The sequence below is a fragment of the Symphalangus syndactylus genome, chromosome 20 (genome assembly GCF_028878055.3).
Source record: "Symphalangus syndactylus isolate Jambi chromosome 20, NHGRI_mSymSyn1-v2.1_pri, whole genome shotgun sequence".
Taxonomy (NCBI): domain Eukaryota; kingdom Metazoa; phylum Chordata; class Mammalia; order Primates; family Hylobatidae; genus Symphalangus; species Symphalangus syndactylus.
The window spans coordinates 28,068,210-28,089,229 of record NC_072442.2 but is presented as its reverse complement, the minus strand read 5'-3'; the positions used below and the strand labels follow the sequence as shown (position 1 = coordinate 28,089,229).

Here is a 21,020-nt window from a genome sequence, read left to right as displayed (position 1 = left end):
ATCTCAGCTCACTGCAACCTCCACCTCCTGGGTTCAAGCGATTCTCCGTCCTTGGCCTCCCGAGTAGCTGAGATTACAGGCGCAAAATATTTTCTATATAAGAGCTTTATAAACTTTTTTTTAAAGGGCCAGATAAGGCTGGGCGCAGTGGCTCACGCCTGTAATCCCAGCACTTTGGAAAGCCTAGGCGGGTGGGTCACCTGAGGTGAAGAATTCAAGAGCAGCCTGCCAAACATGGCGAAACCCCATCTCTACTAAAAATACAAAAATTAGCCAGGCGTGGTGGTGGGCGCCCATAATCCCAGCTATTCTGGAGGCTGAGGCGGGAGAATCACCTGAACCCGGGGGCAGAGGTTGCAGTGAGCCAAGATTGCGCCATTGCACTCCAGCCTGGGCAACAAAACGACACTCCGTCTCAAAAAAAAAAAAAAAACAGGGCCAGATAAGACTTTTTAGGCAGGAGGCAAAAACTAAGGCTATTATGTGGGTACTTATATAACTGCTTAAGATGTAACCCTTTCTTTTTTTTTTTTTTTTTTTTTTTTGAGATAGAATCTCTCTCTGTCACCCAGGCTGGAGTGCAGTGGCACGATTTCAGCTCACTGCAAGCTCCGCCTCCTGGGTTCACGCCATTCTTCTGCTTCAGCCTCCTGAGTAGCTGGGACTATAGGCGCCTGCCACCACGCCCGGCTAATTTTTTGTGTTTTTAGTGGAGACGGGGTTTCACCCTGTTAGCCAGGATGGTCTCGATCTCCTGACCTCGTGATCCGCCCGCCTCGGCCTCCCAAAGTCTGGGATTACAGGCGTGAGCCACCGCGCCCAGCAATATGTAACCCTTTCAAAATGAAAACACCATTCTTAGCTCATGGACTGTAAAAAATAACAACAAAACAGGCATCTGCCCATACTTTGCTTGTAGACTATAGTTTGCTGGTCTTTGTTCTATAGTTATTTCCACTAGAGAGGAAGAGATTCAGAGATCTAATGAGATTCTAGGTTTTTCTTAAGAAAAATTTGGTTATTCAGGCATCTTCCAAATAGCTTATGATAGCTTTATCTTCATAACGATATTATTGGTTATTCTGCGTTTCTTTTTCAGAGATGTTTACTCCAAGATACAAGACAGAAGAATTGTCTAAACTAAAAAAGAGTAGTCTATCTTCTAACCTCCTCCTTTCCATAGGTCATGAATTGATAGCTAACATTAGGATATATCTGGTTTTTTTTTCTCTCTCTCTCGTCTCAGCTGCGTTTGGATGAAGCACAGGAAGCAGAGTGCCAGGTTTTGAAGATGCAGCTGCAGCAGGAACTGGAGCTGTTGAATGCATATCAGAGCAAAATCAAGATGCAAGCTGAGGCACAACATGATCGAGAGCTTCGCGAGCTTGAACAGAGGGTCTCCCTCCGGAGGGCACTCTTAGAACAAAAGGTATAAGTAATGGGAAAATCATTGTTTTCGAATTAGCTTTTGTCAAAAGCGTTTTATAAATATATTTTCATGTTGGCAGAGGTCACATTAGATTTCTTTCACAATACCACATTTCCTGAATTCTAGTTATGGCAGCAGATTTTTCTTTAAAATTACTGATTCACTGATGAACCTTATCATTAGTGAGCTCCAGAAATCAAGGGAATATAATTAAGTAGTAATTGCTAGAGAAAAGATATGGGTGTGTGAAGACAGTCAGGTGAATTTGAGAGTAGCAGATCTGGCTCCATTTTCCTCACTTCTGTGTTCCTAGCTTGCTCTACCTAAGGAGGTTGGAGAAAGACTTAACTAGTGGCCGGGCGCGGTGGCTCAAGCCTGTAATCCCAGCACTTTGGGAGGCCGAGGCGGGCGGATCACGAGGTCAGGAGATCGAGACCATCCTGGCTAACACGGTGAAACCCCGTCTCTACTAAAAATACAAAAAATTAGCCGGGTGTGTTGGCGGGCGCCTGTAGTCCCAGCTACTCGGGAGGCTGAGGCAGGAGAATGGCGTGAACCCGGGAGCCGGAGCTTGCAGTGAGCCGAGATCGCGCCACTGCACTCCAGCCTGGGCAACAGAGCGAGACTCCGTCTCAAAAAAAAAAAAAAAAAGACTTAACTAGTGAAGAAAGAGAGCTGCATTAATTGCCTGAGAGAGCCAGGGACAAAGGATCAGGAATATATACCTTACTCATACATCCTTGGCCTGGAGCTATACAGATTGGTAGAGGATTACTGAGGGACAGAAGGTAAAATCAGTTCCACACAGGTGAAAAGTCAGGCTGAAAATATGTTATTTCTAGATGCACATCTTTACTTTTTCTGAATTATTCTTGTCAGATATATTAGAAAATAGAAATAGAATCCCCAAATTTCCATCCTTCAGGATACTAAGGGGTATGTGTGTGTACTAGGGAAGGGGCAATGGACAAAAGATTTTGAGAGGTAGAGAAGAAAGGCATTTGTTGCAAGAAGTGGTAGATTAGACTGGGCTTAGGCCTCCCAGCACTTTGGGAAGCCAAGGCAGGAAGATCGTCTGAGCCTGGGGGTTCAAGACCAGCCTGGGCAACACAGGGAGACCCTATCTCTACAAATATTTAAAAATTAGCTGAGTGTGGTGGCTCGCTCCTGTGGTCCCAGCTACTTGGGAGGCTGAGGTGGGAAGATGGGTTGAGCCTAGAAGGTTGAGGCTTCAATAAGCCATGGCTGCACCACTGCACTCTAGCCTGGGCAACAGGGCAAGATACTGTCTCAAAATAAATAAATAAATAAATAAAACAATGGTCGATTATCAGTTGTTTCCAGGATTCAGAGATACATTCCAGAACTCTCGAGTCTTAAATTCCCAACAGCTGATGTAGTCTTAGGTCCGTCGGTTATTGCATTCAGTACTTACCTAATGATCTTCCTAAAGTTGTCATTGTTTCTGGACCATAGGCCTGTAGATTTTTCCTCTATTTCCTATAGTTCTTGTGATAAAAATAGAATGCCTTATTAAAGTAAAAAATATCTTTTAAACTAGGTGTTGTGGCTCATGCCTATAATCCCAGCACTTGGGAGGCAGGGGCAAGCAGATTGCTTGAGCTCAGGAGTTCAAGACCTGCCTGGGCAACATGGCAAAACCCTGCCTCTACAAAAAATACAAAAATTGGCCAAGTGTGGTGGCACAAGCCTATAGTCCCAGCGACTAGGGAGGTTTAGGTGAGAGGATCGCTTGAGCCCAGGAGGTTGAGGCTGCAGTGAGCTGAGATCATGCCACTGCACACCAGCCTGGGTTACAAAGCAAGACCCTGTCTCAAAAAAAAATAAAAATCTTTAAAAAAATCACCTAAATAAGATATAAGATGTTACTATTTCTCTAGCACAGCTATCTTTATTACTGGCTTCTTTGAGAGGTATTTGCGTCTAAATATTATCTCAATTTTATTTCTCATTCAAGATGAGAAAGATAAGGCCAGGCACAGTGGCTCACGCCTGTAATCCCAGCACTTTGGGAGGCCGAGGGGGTTGCGGATCACCTGTGGTCAGGAGTTCAAGACCAGCCTGGCCAACATAGTGAAACACCACCTCTACTGAAAATACAAAAATTAACCAGGTGTGGTGGCAGGCGCCTGTAATCCCAGCTACTCCAGAGGTTGAGCCTGGAGAATCCGTTGAATCCGGGAGGCAGAGGTTGCAGTGAGCCGAGATGGACCACTGCACTCCAGCCTTGGTGACAGAGCGAGACTCCGTCTCAAAAAATAAGATGAGAGGCCGGGGCGTGGTGGCTCACGCCTGTAATCCCAGCACTTTGGGAGGCTGAGGCGGGTGGATCACGAGGTCAGGGGAAATCAAAACCATCCTGGCTAACATGGTGAAACCCCGTCTCTACTAAAAATACAAAAAATTACCCGGGCATGGTTGCGGGTGCCTGTAGTCCCAGCTACTCAGGAGGCTGAGGCAGGAGAATGACGTGAATCCGGGAGGCGGAGCTTGCAGTGATCCAAGATCACACCACTGCACTCCAGCTTGGGCAACAGAGCAAGACTCCATCTCAAAAAATAAATAAATAAATAAATAAATAAGATGAGAAAGATAGGAACATAAATTTTGAAAAATATAGTTTGTCCATGTGCAAATTTCCTAAATGTGTGTCATTCAAACTTTTTTTTTTTTTTTTTTTTTTGAGACGGAGTCTGGCTGTGTCGCCCAGGCTGGAGTGCAGTGGCGCAATCTCCGCTCACTGCAAGCTCCACCTCCCGGGTTTATGCCATTCTCCTGCCTCAGCCTCCTGAGTACCTGGGACTACAGGTGCCCACCACCACGCCCGGCTAATTTTTTTGTATTTTCAAAATACAAAAGTGTTAGCCAGGATGGTCTTGATCTCCTGACCTCGTGATCCACCCGCCTCGGCCTCCCAAAGTGCTGGGATTACAGGCGTGAGCCACAGTGCCCGGCCGTCTCATTCCAACTTTTATATTTAAAATTTAATCTAAAGTTCTCTCTTAGGATTCAGTATTATCACTAAATGGAAAACTCCCTATAATATTTCAAGAATGGTGTTATGAGAGAAATATCGGCACATTAAAGTATGGTTGTAATTTTAGCCCCACCTAGTGGTTAACAGTTAAACAGCACTAATTAGCATCAGTCTTATTTAATATCCTAACCAAAAACTGCATGTTAATACAAAGCCATTACAATGCAGGCATAAAATCAGTACTCATTGGTGAAGGTGCAGTGACACTTTTATACAATGCTAATACATCTTGGAAAGCAATTTGGAGTTGGGTGTATATATACTTGTTTGTTTTTTTTCGAAGTGTCAACAGCGTCTCACTCTTGTTGCCCAGGCTGGAGTCCAGTGGTACAATCTCAGCTCACTGCGTTCTGCATCTCCCAGGCTCAAGCGGTCCTCCGACCTCAGCCTCACAACTACAGGCGCACCACCATGACCACTGATTTTTTTTTTTTGGAGGGGGCAAGGGTAGAAATGGAGTTTCTCCATGTTGCCCGGGCTGATCTCGAACTCCTAGGCTCAAGCAATCTGCCCACCTCGGCCTCCCAAAGTGCTGGGATTACAGGCATGAGCCACTGCGCCTGGAGTTGTATATTTAGCCTTGTAAATGTTAAGTGTTTAAAACTTTGAGGAAAAGAAATCCAAATTACAGAAAAAAAGGAAAAGAAATCCAAATTGCAGGAAAAAAAAGGAAAAGAAATCCAAATTGCAGGAAAAAAACTGCATAAATATGTTAATTATAACAACTTTATAATAATTTAAAACAACTTAACTATTTAAAATAGAGATACGGCTGGGTGCGGTGGCTCATGCCTGTAATCCCAGCACTTTGGGAGGCTGAGGCAGGCGGATCACGAGGTCAGGAGTTCAAGACCAGCCTGGCCAACGTGGTGAAACCCCGTCTGTACTAAAAATACAAAAATCAGCTCGGCATGGTGGTGTGTGCTGTAATTCCAGCTACTTGGGAGGCTGAGGCAAGGGAATCGCTTGAACCTGGGAGGCAGAGGTTGCAGTGAGCTGAGATCACGCCACTGCACTCCAGCCTGGTGACAGAGCAAGACTCCATCTCCAAAAAAAAAAAAAAAAAAAAAAAAGTAAATATGGCCAAGCCAATAAAAAAAATCTTATTCAGCCATTTAAATGATGTCTGCAAAACCAGTATTAATATGGAAAAATGTTGATGGTGTATTCAACAAAATTTTAAAAGACAAATCCTACTGGAAGTAATGTTAGTAGTGGCTATGTTAATGTGATAGGTTGATTTTTTTCTGTTTCTTTTTTTAAATATGGTTTTATTCATTTCATAATGGAAAAATGCATACAATTATTTAGTATTTAAAAGAGTAAAAGAACAATAGGATGGTACATCTATAGTACTTCAAGATGTTACTTGGTTTTTATGGCTAATATTTTGCCTTTCAAGCGAAGTATGTGACTACAAGGCAGGCTGGGGTCAATTAGTAATCACTAAGACCCTGTACCTCTCTACAAAAACTTTGTAAAATCCTAAAAGATGTGATTTCTGCACTTTCTGCTTGCTGGTTGTACATACAGATAAGAAGGAGACATCTGAAAATAGAAATGGAACTGGAGTGAATGTTAGTTGATTCTAGATGAAAAATCATTCTGTTTGAAGATTGTTGTAAATCTCCAAGTGAATCAAAAATTGTTCATTTAGTTTGAGACAAACAAAATGAGCCTCACATGTACATGAATTCTTGTTTCAATGTTTCTCATCCTTCATTTACATTAAATTTTTAGATAACACAACTATAAATGTTAAATTATATGTGAAATATATATATGAAAAGTAGTAGCATTTCCAGAGTATAAATGACCTTTTTTTATCATCTCATTTAATTTTCTCTCAAGATTTCACTTAGTATTAACATCATGGTTAGTAGTGTTTTTAAGTAAGAATTAAAATTTGGGGGTGGGTGCAGTGGCTTACACTGTAATCCCAGCACTTTGGAAGGCCGAGGGGGGGCAGATCACTTGGTGTTCAGGAGTTTGAGACCAGCCTTGGCAACATGGCGAAACCCCGTCTCTACAAAAAAAAAAAAAAAATACAAAAATTAGTTGGATGTAGTGGTGTGCACCTGTAGTACCAGCTCCTCTGGAGGCTGGGGTCTGGAGGATTGCTTGAACCTGGGAGGTAGAGGTTGCAGTGAGCCAAGATTGCACCACTGCACTCCAGCCTGGGCAACAGACCAGACCCTGTCTCAGAAAACAACAAACAAACATATTTTTGCCTAGGAAACAAAAAACTGCAGAAGAGGCTGGATCGCTTGAGATCAGGAGTTTGAGAGCAGCCTAGGCAACATGGTGAAACCTCCTCTCTACCAAAAATACAAAAAATTAGCTGGGTGTGGTGGTGCATGCCTGTTTTTTGTTTTGTTTTGTTTTTTGTTTTTTTGAGACAGAATTTCACACTTGTTGCCCACGCTGGAGTGCAACGGCACTATCTTGGCTCACTGCAACCTCCGGCACCTGGGTTCAAGCAATTCTCCTGCTTCAGCCTCCCGAGTAGCTGGGATTATAGGCATGTGCCACCATGCCCAGCTAATTGTGTATTTTTACTAGAGATGGGATTTCTCCAGGTTGGTCAGACTGGTCTCAAACTCCCGACCTCAGGTGATCCTCGTGCCTCAGCCTCCCAAAGTGCTGGGATTACAGGTGTGAGCCACTGTGCCCGGCCAATTTTTGTATTTTTAGTAGAAATACCCAGTTACCCAGGAGGGTAAGGTGGGAGGATAGCCTGAGCCTGGGAGGTGGAGGTTGCAGCAAGCCAAGATCGCGCCACTGCACTCCAGCCTGGGTGACAGAGCAAGACCCTGTCTCAAAAAAAAAAGCAAAAATTGTGGTAGAATGTGGCAAAATATAATAACAGATGTATAAAGTATAGCAGAAATACAAAAGTATAGGAGTGATTTACTCTATAACGGAGGAAAAGTGGGGCAAAGAAATCTCAGGGAGATGGTATAAAGAGTGCTTTCTGAAGGAAGAATAGGTTAACCAGAAACACAAGGAATGTGTAAAGGCATGGAGAAATGATAAAATAAGAAATGTTTGGGAGAAATTACAAACAGGCCAGGATGGACTGGGAGTAAGAAGAGTTTGAAAATTGTTATTCTAAAACATGTTATTAAAGAGGCATTAGGCATTTTATATGAAGGTTGAAGGAGGACTTAAACATGGAATATTCTTCTCAGGGAAAGATACCAAATGTCTGTATGTCTGTACCATCTTCTTTGAGACTTACTTGCTCCACTTTTCCTCCCCTATAGAGCAAACCGTTCAATACTTTTTTTTTGTTTTTTGTTTTTTGTCTTTTTTGAGACTAAGTCTCACTCTATTGCCCAGGCTGGAGTGCAGTAGCCCGATCTCGGCTCATTGCAACCTTCGCCTCCCAGGTTCAAGTGATTCTCCTGCCTCAGCCTCCTGAGTAGCTGGGATTACAGGCACCTGCCACCACTCCCGGCTAATTTTTCTTTTTGTTTTTGGGTTGTCTTTTGTTTTTGTTTTTATTTTTGTTTTGAGATGGAGTTTCACTCTTGTTGCCCAGGCTTGAGTGCAATGGTGCTATCTCGGCTCACCGCAACCTCCACCTCCCAGGTTCAAGTGATTCTCCTGCTTCAGCCTCCCAAGTAGCTGGGATTACAGGCATGCGCCACCACGCCCGGCTAATTTTGTATCTTTACTAGAGACGGGGTTTCTCCATGTTGGTCAGGCTGGTCTCGAACTCCCAACCTCAAGTGATCTGCCCGCCTCAGCCTCCCAAAGTGCTGGGATTACAGGCGTGAGCCACCGCGCCTGGCCAATTGTTGTATTTTTAGTAGAGACGAGGTTTCACCATCTTGGCCAGGCTGGTCTCAAACTCCTGACCTGAAGTGATCCACCTACCTCGGCCTCCCAAAATGTTGAGATTACAGGCATGAGCCACCACGCCCGGCCTCGATACATTTTTTATTTCTGTAGTACCTTATAAGTATCTTAACCCATTCTATTGCAATTTTTTATCTGTATTTGCTTCCCAGGAAAAAAATTTTTGTTTTGTTTGTTTGTTTTGAGATGGAGTCTCAGTCTGTCGCCCAGGCTGGAGTGCAGTGGTGTGATCTCTGCTCAGTGCAGCCTCCGCCTACCAGGTTCAAGTGATTCTCCTGCCTCAGCCTCCCAAGAAGCAGGGATTACAGATGTGTGCTACCACGCCTGGCTAATTTTTGTATTTTTAGTAGAGATGGGGTTTCACCATGTTGGCCAGGCTGGTCTTGAACTTCTGACCTCTAGTGATCTACCCACCTCAGCCTCCCAAAGTGCTGAGATTATGGCCTTGATCCACCGTGCCCGGCCCAGATAGGACTTTTGACTTTAACGTAATCATAATTCCACTGTGATATCTAACAGAATTCATAATAATTTTTAAATGCATGTTTAAATTTCCCCTATTATCTCAAATCCTCAATCCCAGCACTTAGGGAGGCTGAGGTGGGAGGATCATCTGAGGTCAGCAGTTCAAGATCAGCCTTGCCAACATGGTGAAACCCCGTCTCTACTAAAAATACAAAGTAGCTGGATGTGGTAGCACATGCCTGTAATCCCAGCTATATGGGAGGCTGAGGCTAGAGAATCACTTGAACCCAGGATGCGGAGGTTGCAGTGAGCTGAGATAGTGACATTCCACTCCAGTCCAGGTGACAGAGCAAGACTCCGTCTCAAAAAAAAAAAAAAAAAACATTTTACACATTTTAAAAATATAAATTATGCTGATTCCTAAGGGACATCTCGTTTTATTTATTTTTTTATTTTATTTTTTATTTTTTTTGTGAGACAGAGTCTCGCTCTGTCACCCAGGCTGGAGTGCAGTGGCGCGATCTCGGCTCACTGCAAGCTCCACCTCCCGGGTTCACGCCATTCTCCTGCCTCAGCCTCCTGAGTGAGTAGCTGAGACTACAGGGGCCCGCCACCACCATACCTGGCTAATTTTTTGTATTTTTAGTGGACACGGGGTTTCACTATGTTAGCCAGGATGGTCTCGATCTCCTGACCTCATGATCTGCCCCACATCGGCCTCCCAAAGTGCTGGGACTACAGGCGTGAGCTACCTCGCCCGGCCTTGATTTTTAAATGTATATCCATAGCGTCAAATAATAGACACTAGAGACTACAGAAGGTGGGAGGGTGGGAGATGAGTGAGGATTGAAAAATTACCTATTGGGTATAGTGTTCCCTATTCAAGTTATGAGTGCACTAAAAGCCCAGACTTCACCACTATGCAATATATGCATGTAAAAAAATCTGCAGTTAGGCCGGGCGCGGTGGCTCATGCTTGTAATCCCAGCACTTTGGGAGGCCGAGGCGGGCGGATCACGAGGTCAGGAGGTCGAGACCACGGTGAAACCCCGTCTCTACTAAAAATACAAAAAAATTAGCCGGGCGTGGTGGCGGGCGCCTGTAGTCCCAGCTACTAGGAGAGGCTGAGGCAGGAGAATGGCGTGAACCCGGGAGGCGGAGCTTGCAGCGAGCCGAGATCGCGCCACTGCACTCCAGCCTGGGTGATAGAGCGAGACTCCGTCTAAAAAAAAAAAAAAAAAAAATCTGCAGTTGTACCCCCGAATATATAAAAACTTTAAAAATTTTTTAATAAATTAAAGGGAAAAAATTTAAATAAAATTTGAAACTCATGGACAAATGTACATCCATAAAATAGCCACTTCAAAGCTGAATAATTATTGCTTCCTTTATTTATAGACTTAAAAATAATAAATTGGCTTTCATTTTTCTTCCTTCGTCCAATCTCCAACAGATTGAAGAAGAGATGTTGGCTTTGCAGAATGAGCGCACAGAACGAATACGAAGCCTGTTGGAACGTCAAGCCAGAGAGATTGAAGCTTTTGACTCTGAAAGCATGAGACTAGGTTTTAGTAATATGGTCCTTTCTAATCTCTCCCCTGAGGCATTCAGCCACAGCTACCCGGGAGCTTCTGGTTGGTCACACAACCCTACTGGGGGTCCAGGACCTCACTGGGGTCATCCCATGGGTGGCCCACCACAAGCTTGGGGCCATCCAATGCAAGGTGGACCCCAGCCATGGGGTCACCCCTCAGGGCCAATGCAAGGGGTACCTCGAGGTAGCAGTATGGGAGTCCGCAATAGCCCCCAGGCTCTGAGGCGGACAGCTTCTGGGGGACGGACGGAGCAGGGCATGAGCAGAAGCACGAGTGTCACTTCACAAATATCCAATGGGTCACACATGTCTTATACATAACTTAATAATTGAGAGTGGCAATTCCGCTGGAGCTGTCTGCCAAAAGAAACTGCCTACAGACATCGTCACAGCAGCCTCCTCACTTGGGTACTACAGTGTGGAAGCTGAGTGCATATGGTATATTTTATTCATTTTTGTAAAGTGTTCTGTTTTGTGTTTACTAATTGGGATGTCATAGTACTTGGCTGCCGGGTTTGTTTGTTTTTGGGGAAATTTTGAAAAGTGGAGTTGATATTAAAAATAAATGTGTATGTGTGTACATATATATACGTACACACATACACATATATTATGCATATGGTGAAAAGAATTGGCTAGATAGGGGATTTTTCTGAACACTGCAAAAATAGAACGCAGCAAAATGGCTTCAGTTATCACTTTTGGGTGTCTGTATCCTAAGAAGTTTCTGAAAAGATCTAAAGCCTTTTTATCCCATATCCCAAATTCTTATGAGCCACTCACAGCAGGCAGCATATGTTGAAATAAGTTATTACTGGTACACACCTGCATCCCCTCACCAATGTATTTATTTGTTATTAAATTGATCTGACTTCTCAGCCTCATTTGGACTAAAAAAAGAAAGCAGAAATCCATGAACACATTGCTTCTCGGCCTTTTGGCTAAGATCAAGTGTAGAAATCCATGAACACTAAAGGACTGCATTGACTTTTTCAGAGAGTAGAAAACAACTTAGTTTTTTTTTTTCCTGAATGCGTCATAGGCTTGTGAGTGATTTTTGTCCATTCAATTGTGCCTTCTTTGTATTACAATAAGATGGGGGTACTTAAGGAGATCACAAGTTGTGTGGGGATTGCATTAACAAACCTGTGAGCCTTCAGTGGGGAAGACCAGAAGGGTGAGAGGGGCCCTGAAAGTTCATATGGTGGGTATATCCCGCAGCAGAGTGAGGAGATGAAGCTTACATGTCCTGACGTTTTGTTGCTTATACTGTGATATCTCATCCTAGCTAAGCTCTATAATGCCCAAGACCCCAAACAGTACTTTTACTTTGTACAAAAACAAAGACATATAGCTAATACAAATCAAATGCCAGAGGTATTTGATGCCATATTTGCAAATTGCCATCTATTGAAATTCTCGTCACACTACATAGACATAATTGTTATCTCCTTTTGGCTTACGTGATTTTCTGTTTACAAGTAGAATAGCCAATTATTTAAATGTTTAGTTGCCACAGTGAACCAGGAGTCACTGAGCCAATGACTTTACCAGCTGCTGACTAATCTTCATCACCACTGTAGATTTTGCTGCATGTGCAGGTCCTCTATTTTTAATGCTGTTTTCGTTGCTGCAGTACTTTACAAACTTCTAGTTCGTTGAGACTTAGTGACCATTTGGCATCAAGTTAACATCACACAATAGGAAACACCACTTTGACAAGTCTCAAGCCTCAGTGCTAAAGTACTACTGAAAAGGAACTAGGAAGTTTGGCCAATTAAAAAAAAAAAGTAAAAGTAAGTTATAGTGGTCAGGGAATCTCTTGACGAAAGCTAACTCTTTTTTTTTCAGGGGGCACGTGTTTTGTTTCGTTATGTTTTGTTGTACAATGAAGGATGAACCCAATGCTAAAAAGTCAGTTATTTTCTTGGTTTTCCATTTCTTGTATAGAAATTGAGTTGGAGGTGGGTAGGAAGCTGTGAGTATGACTTGAAGAAAAATATCCTTTTCAGTGACAAATCAGAGTTTCTTACAAGTTATTGTCCTGCTCCCTTCCAAGTTGTCTTGAAGAATCCTTGCTGCTAACTCTGGATCCTGCTTTTCCTATAGTCAGAGGGCTCCAAGGTAGAACTCTCTAAGTCCCTCTCAGTGGCACTCTTTTCCTAGACCAAACTAATGACCAAATAATAATCAATCTATCACTGTTGAAGTCCTGGTTTTCTCAACCAAATTTTAAGTCTTTCCCAGGTATGTCAGTCGAGTTGCCATGAATCCTCACCTGTAGGATTTTCTGAGATTTATTTTAAGGAAACTGGAAGAAAATTAATGTTTTAATGTAAATGTTTTTAAAACCAAGATCACCATAGAGTTCACACAAAATTTTAGGCAGTGTTTCAAGAAGCACTCTTATGTGTTATTCTTTCGGCCCCTGCTCCAGGTCACCAGTTTTTAGGTAAACATGACATGTACTTGTAATATCAGTGAAAGGGGCTTTTAGTCGTCTCAGTATCTTTTTTGCATTCAGGTATTACAGCGTTTCCAACAAATTGAGAAATCTACCTATTTGGTGTAAAATGATAAGAGAGAGCCTTAGAATTTAATAAAACGTCAAAAATATAATTTGATACCCTTAAAAATTATTCATAGATCTGGCTGCTCTGTACTACTGGATGGGTGGAATAGGGAAGCAGATCACTTTTGCATACAAAACTCTTTCAAACCCAAAATACTATTGGTGGTACATTTTAAAGTCCAATTGTGGACTTAAATAAGTCAAATTGAGAGTTCCTGAGTCCATTCAGATCTCCAGTAGGGTTTTGTATCCGATGTATTTGTTTGGCCACCAGTTTTACATGTAGGTCATGACTATACCTGGATTTTATCATTAAGTTAACTTTAAAGTATATACAGTTTGCAAAAAATGATTCAAATTAATTGGTTTGTATATGTTTGTGAGAACTAGCTTCTGAGGAATCTCATACATAGTAGGAACCATCATAGAGTAAAGCTTGTAGCAGAAAAATTGGAAAGGTTTTGAGATATCCTAGAGAAAGAGCAAGCACTTTCTGAATCAGTGGACAAATATCAATATTTGATCAAATTAACACTACCTCCTTCCCAGTGTTGGTGTTCACTCACTATGTCTTTAAGAAAATTAAAAGTATGGAAAATTTGTCTAGCATATCAGAAGTTGTAAATGCTATATCTGGTATCCAGAGGCTGGCTGTAAAAAGTTCCTTGGGGTCACTCTATCTCCCATTTTTTTGGTTAGCATTTTAAAAATGCAAAGCCACATACTTTGAAATATATTATTCCAAATTGAGCTCCCTTCCCTTTGCACATATTTTTCTTCCCCTTATTGAAGTCAGCTCTAACCCCAAATTCTAGTATCCAAAAGTATTTTTTTTTTTTTTTTTTTTTGAGACGGAGTCTCGCTCTGTCGCCCAGGCTGGAGTGCAGTGGCGCAATCTCGGCTCACTGCAAGCTCCACCTCCTGGGTTCACGCCATTCTCCTGCCTCAGCCTCTCCGAGTAGCTGGGACTACAGGCGCCCGCCACCACGCCCGGCTAACTTCTTGTATTTTTAGTAGAGACGGGGTTTCACCGTGGTCTCGATCTCCTGACCTCGTGATCCGCCCGCCTCGGCCTCCCAAAGTGCTGGGATTACAAGCGTGAGCCACCGCGCCCGGCCCCAAAAGTATTTTTATTTGTATAATGTTATCTGAAAAATGTGTTTACATTGTATTTTCAGAGCTGCAATTCTTATTCGCCATTTCAATACCTAGAGATAAAGAGTCTTATATTTGAAGCCACACACACTGGTGTAATATGCTTAGTACTCTAGGTCAAGGATTTGTTGGTAAATGGAACATTTTAGCATAGTCATTATGATTTTTGGTTGCCTAGACATCGGTAAACATTCAGTACACTAAAGAAACTATCCTGGACACTCCCTCCTGCTTCCACCAATTTTTTTCTCACCCCCTTTTCAAAAATTGAAAACTCTATGAGTGTCTTTTTGAGACCATAAAGCAGACTTTAGTAACTTTCTATTTCTGTAAGTACTAAATGTCTGGCATTTTAAACTTTTGTAGAATACATTGTGTTGGACACTGGAATAATACTATTTATTTTCACCTGTGAAAAATGACTTCATTGTACTTGAAACACCTCCTTTGCATTTCTCCATTTGTGCCATTCACTTGTGGAAATAAATTGTATTATACCATGATCTACTGGCTTTTTAAAACTGTGTTAAATATGCACATTTTTGGTATAGCTATTATCATTTGTATGTATATATTGTATATACATATGAGTGTCTATATGTGTGTATAGATAGATGGATGGATGTAACTCATACTGTACATTTCCCATCAGGGCACTTAAAGTTCTGTTATTTTTGTTTGGTTTTGTTATTTCAGTCCTCAGTTAAGGCAAGAATGCATGTGTTTCTTAAGAATGAGTACTTTGCGTTGATGTTTATGAGAAGGTGGTCATTAGATGCAGTCTTTTCCTTTTTAATCCCCTCTTAGCACTTGTGTGAGTGGAGAGGACGTTAAGTAAAATTTGGAATCATAAGTTGCAATGCAGTAAAATGGTGCTGGGGAAGGAGCCAGTTAGTGTTTCTGTGAGTTTGTGTTGTGATGCAGTAAAAGATAAGTAATGCAGAGAGAAATGAACCATGGAAAGTAAGAACACTGATGGTGATTCCTCTGCAAAGATGATAAAAAAAAACAATCACACAATCTTTATGTGCTTTCTATTTGTATTTCTTAGTAGTGATACCATTGATCCTCTTACTTTTTTTACTCCATTAATACTAATAATTATATACTTTGCTGAGGATCAAAACAGCCAAGAAAGGAATTACTGCTAAAGCATCTAAGATTCTCCTAAACTGTAAAATCAACAGGAAATGGCCACTGGGAGAGAAGGATTTGGTATTGGGTGAGGGGCTTTCTCCCTTTACCTGCCTCTTCTTGCTTGCTAATAGTAAGTTCTTTGTGCACCTTCCACCACTTCTGAGCCACTACTATTCAAATAGAGATTTGCCCCAACACATTAACTTTTACCTTGGAGATTTATATGGTCCTGCATTTTGTTCTGTGCTCACAATGTGAAGTGTCTTCTGTATTCAAATCAAAAAATAATATATTTAAGGTATATAAGTGTGAATCTCCTATAATGATGGACGAAGAGGTTCTCTTGTCTTAGATAGAAAAGAGCCTTCTCCAAGAGCAATGTCAAAACTTGGGCTGTCATCTTTGAGCTGTTTACCAAAATACAGACCATTATTGAAGAAAAACAAATTATCTATTTTGTTTTCCCCCATCTAACATGATAGTGCCCCCAACCAGTTTGTAGCATTGCCTTTTAAAAGAGACTCACTCACTCTTAGTTTTTAAGAACTGGAAATTTCCCATCCTCAGATTCCTTAAAGGATGAACAGTTGGCTGTACACTTAGCGGACTTGCCTCCTGTATGCAAGGACTACTGATTTGAAGTCTGTTTTGCTGTGTCTGGTTATGTTGTCTGCACTTTTATGAAATCACTACAATAGGTCTGCATTGGAAATGACTATTAATTTGTAAAGAAGTAAGTTTTATTAAACACTGTCTAGAAAGTGAAGCTGAGAACTCTGCCTTTATTGTGCATTTATATTTTCTGCTGAATTCTGGTCGTTCCCTTTAAAGTCACGTTGACTAATGTTTTCCTCCTTGTTCGTATTCAGATTTCCAAAATTTCACTCATACAAGGGAAGAGACTCCATTTAGCTTAACAGTAGTCTTTAGATCATCAGAAATATATAAATTAGTATGCACCTTATCTGCCTGTTGTGGGTTTCTTAAACTTGCACTTCCTACCCACCCAAAGATAGATATCCTTTAAAGAAAATAAAGGCAGAGAATTAAAACTGGGGAGCCATTTACTATGTCACCATCACTGTTAACTGTTTCCCAGCAATCTAAACTTTTTGAAGTTTCAGAGGTGTATTTTTTTTTTTTTTGTATATATGTCTGTGTGATTGTATTGTTTTGTTTTTAAATATACAAGGAATTCTTTAAATAGAGAAAAAGGTTAATCCTCACTGAAACACCAGGATGCCCACTGGATATACTAATCTGAACATCTGTAGGTAGTTTGTCATGAAAAAGTGGAGAGAAGATGAGACTTTTGAATGAATGAAAAAGGGTATCTTGATGCCCAGAATTCCCCCACAAAGTACGGGTAATTCAACCTGCACAGTTTTCTTTCACTCAAAGTGTTTAGCACTTGTGAGTGAAAAATCATGTAATTATCTGTAAATATGTAGCTAACAAATTGACCTAGTTTCTGTATTTTTTTGTTTTTGTACTAAAGTTTATAGGTCTGTGCCAGCTAGAGAGAAGTTGCTGTCATTACCAGTTGTGGTCCTAGCATCTAACCCTGAAACCATCCTAGGTGACATTTTTAGAATTAATACTTAAGTGTTAAACAGGGGGAAATGAAGCTTAATCATTGGTCAGGTTTGAGATCTTTTGCAGTGAAATAATTTAATATAAATGATCACATGTCCTCAATCATGAATGAGGTAGGGAGCCTCTCTCCCCCAGTGGCCATGTTTACAAAGGTGTGTTTTGTCTATAAAGTGCAAGTGTTTTAATGTCTATGTAAATTATGCAGGTGATAACATGGTTTGGAACTGTTTATTGGGCTCTTTAACTGAATTTTCAAATGAAATGAACTATGCTTATTGCTGGCACATTGATCCCATTTCTGGAACGTTTTTCCTATTTCCAGAGTTACATATGTTCTTTTGTCATTACCCAATTTAACCTCCCTTTCTCTGATATGCCTTGTAGCCAGAGTATTAAAGGCTGATGAACATAGACAAGGGAAATGCATTTCTTAGAAATCCGTGAACCCTCAGTTGTATGCTTTCAGTACTCGTGTTAATATGTTTCTATGGCAACTCTGAGGTCAGTGGTTTAGAAATGAGATACCAGTGTTAATGAAAAGTGTGTGCTCTTTGCTTTTGCATGGCTTGGCTTAGTATCCAAGGTATATTAGGGCCACTTGAAAGCATGAAGACCAGTTATATAGGGAACAGGTTTCTCTCAGTGGCACATTTTGCTTTTTCTGAGCCCCAAATACATTGCCTGGGCATGAATTGCACATGGTCATGGACTGAATTATGTGACTTTAAAGGATGTAACTGCCCAACATTTGCAGATTCTGGGTGGTCTTTGTGACCATTTGGCTCGTATCCAAAAACCCCGGGGCTATTGGAACCCTTCCAACACTTTTTCCTTTGTCATAGACAAGTGTATATATAACTTATCAAGATATTGGCTGTTGTGGTGTATTGCCAGACAGCTCTCTTTTGGTTCCCATTCCAAATGTGCTGCTGTCCTTCTTTGCATTTCACAATATCAAAGAAACCACCACCCTTCTTCCTAACAGCATTTTATGCCTTTTATTCCACATTAAATGGGAATTGTGCCTACTTAGGAGTGCCCCTCCAATTAATTACATGTGTCCAAGAATAATCCAAGCCAGAGACACAAGGTGGGAAAACATTTCAAAAAAAAAAAAAAAAAAGTCCTCTTAAGGCCAGTAATTTATCTGAAAAGGTATTTTATCACTCCTTGACACGTTATATATGAGCCTATTAGGAGCTGCAGGTGGTTTCATAGGGTAAAATCCAAGAAAAGAGAAGGATGTGTGGGGTTTCTATTAGAAGATAATTTTGTTCTCATTTTACCTTTTCTTTTATGATCCTTCTCTGCTAGAACAGGTTAATTCTCCAAATTTGTTTTGTTTTTTTTTTTATTTTTTAGGGAAATTTTTGCAAAAGCAATGGTCGGATGTAAATAACATTTAAAGTATAGTGCACATAACTTCCCCGGACTGTTCCAATCTGATAATTTGTAAATGCTTTAGAGTTTTTTAAATTAACACTTGTGTTGCTAAATCCTATTTATGTAAGTCTGCTAAAGTTTTTTAGCCCACTTAAAACTTAAGACAACCATTTAAATAATGGATGGGTTACTATGAGCAATTTAGCTTTCAGAACCCCCTTGTTTTAGTATATGAAAAAGCCTAATGCGCATTAATGAGGTTGAAGAGACTATGAGAAATATGTATAGTGTATATTTTAAAACAGCTTTGCTTGTATTGTGAAGATTTAAAAACAAACTTGAGATTTTTAACGTAACTATTAACACAGTTTTAACGTAAGTTATCCCACTGGGTTTAAGAGCATCTTGAATGTATAATCCTTTTTGTAACCCAGGTTGGTTTCTACTTTTACCAGTCACCCAAACATATTTATGTTTTTAGTTTTATATACTCATTTCCCTTTGTTTTCCTCAAACAGCATGATTTTTTTGCACATGTAGAAATTTTTTGAAAGAAATTAGTACATCATTTTCTCTGGATTTTCTTCACTTCCCTCTTCCTTTCTACTAACCCCTTCCTTAAAGGCCATATCACTCCATTTGCATTATTTGTGCAAATGCCAGGGTTGGTTTTTATTTTTTATTTTTGCTATTTACCTAAAAAAAGAAAATGCTTCAGTCAATTGCTTTTTTATTTAAAAAAAAAAAAAGAAAAGAAAAAAAGCTGTAACCTTATCATTTCTGAGTAGACCATTGAGCGATGAATGCACACCTGTAATAGCCCAGGACCAGCTGTGGTGGCTAAAGGGAATATGTTAATTAAGCAAGAGGTTCTTTTCTAAAAGTGGTATCTGTTATCCACAATGTATTTCAGTTATTCCCACAAGTCAGGGGTCCAGATAAAATGAGGGTTATCAGCTAACTGATATGCTATCATTGAGGTTCATCAATGAATTTGTACATTTCTAGTTCCCTTTGGTGAAGGGAAAAATGATGATTTTGCAAGACCTAGATTTTGGCTTGGTTTCTTGCCTCCTTTTTTGGCAGCCTTCATCTTCTCATCTCCCAAATCCCCTGAGCCTGTAGGGTTTTCATAGTGGACAAAGAACTTGTGGTCTTTTAAAATTGGGACTGATATTTTTTTGAGAGAGTATCGTGTCGAAAGGGTGATGTTCTACCACTTTACCAATAACTAATTTTAAATACACATTGTCCTCTCGATTTTTGGACCAAACAGACGCTCACAGTGGAGGCTTATCAAGGGTTGCATTGGGGAAGAAGCCTCTCCCTCTCTGTCAGCACCAGCTGGTAAAGGTGACTGTACAGATGTGCATTTTCCTTTTGGTATAAATGGTCCACAGCACTAACTGGTAAGGCTTATTGTACAGTATATTGTCAGTATTCTTCTGGTTCAGCATACCTTATAGTTCATATATAACCTGTATTAATTGTATAGATTGTGCATTTAAAGCTGTTACCAAGTTGTCAGAACATAAGAGCGAAAACAAGGTCATATGTAATATTTTGTTTGTAAGTATCCTTTGTATCATAGCAAAGGAAATGTTTAAAAAAATCAACTGTAATAAAGTAATTTTAGTACACAGTGTCTGTCCAGTTTTTTTAAGCAATTTTATTCCCATGAAGATAAACTCTTTCTATTGAGTGACTATTGGATAATTACTGAACCTTAGGCAGTGTGCTGAATGTTGGGGTTACAAAAATGGGATTACCACTCAGATGGTAAGAGTGTACCATCTGATAAAAGACATAAACCCTCGTCCGGGTGCGGTGGCTCACACCTGTAATCCCAGCACTTTGGAAGGTCAAGGTCGGTGGATCACCTGAGGTCAGGAGTTCGAGACCAACCTGGCCAACATGGCGAAACCCTGTCTCTACTAAAAATGCAAAAATTAGCTGGGTCTGGTGGCGGGCGCCTGTAATCCCAGCTACTCGGGAGGCTGAGGCAGGAGAATTGCTTGAGCCCGGGAGACAGAGTTTGCAGTGAGCCGATATCATGCCACTGCACTCCAGCCTGGGTGACAGAGCGAGACTCCGTCTCAAAAAAAAAAAAAAAATAGACCTAAACCCTCTAGTCTAATTGGCTCGCCTTCTGTCTGCCCAGAGTGAAGTGGCCTATTGTGTTCGGGGTGTGAGATTATTCTAGTTGAAATTCTGACTGTTTGATGCAAGTTCTTAGGTTTTATTTCTTCCTGGTGGCCTGCATAACTACAACGCTGATACACAGAGCCATAAATGTAAGCGGCTCTCTTGGGTCTTGTGTAAAGCCTCAAAAGGTAGTCTTATCTGGGCTTATCTCCCTAGATTTGAAAAATCATCACATTTTAGCCCTATGTGGGGCAGTAAACCATCGAATCAAGGCCTGTTTAAAACACTGTGACTTTTTTTTGTCAGAAGACTAATTCAGAGGGGGAAATGCTCAGGGGCTGGGATTTATGTTTTTTAATTTAAAAAGAAAATAGGGCCGGGCATGATGGCTCAACCTGTAATCCCAGCACTTCGGGAGGCTGAGGCAGGCAGATCACCTGAGGTCAGTAGTTTGAGACTAGCCTGACCAACGTGGTGAAACCCCGTCTCTACTAAAAATACAAAAAATTAGCCGGGCGTGGTGGCGGGCGCCTGTAGTCCCAGCTACTCGGGAGGCTGAGGCAGGAGAATGGCGTGAACCCGGGAGGCGGAGCTTGCAGTGAGCCGAGATCGCGCCACTGCA

At 41.1% G+C, this 21,020-nt stretch overlaps 1 protein-coding gene and 1 non-coding gene across 3 annotated transcripts in view; both read left to right on the top strand.

The window, feature by feature from the left end:
• TAOK1 (TAO kinase 1) overlaps positions 1 to 19,893 on the top strand; it is a 169,195-nt gene extending 149,302 nt beyond the window's left edge. For both annotated transcript variants that reach the window (XM_055257474.2, XM_055257475.2), the window contains 2 exons: positions 1,247 to 1,429; positions 10,270 to 19,893. In XM_055257474.2, the coding sequence (XP_055113449.1) occupies positions 1,247 to 1,429; positions 10,270 to 10,731 (645 nt within the window). In that variant the 3' untranslated portion in view covers positions 10,732 to 19,893. The remainder of the gene's footprint in view (positions 1 to 1,246; positions 1,430 to 10,269) is intronic.
• Positions 11,332 to 11,517, top strand: LOC129470777 (U2 spliceosomal RNA). Its single transcript, XR_008653312.1, has one exon. It is a non-coding gene; the product is annotated as a U2 spliceosomal RNA (small nuclear RNA).
• Positions 19,894 to 21,020: the final 1,127 nt, after the last annotated feature.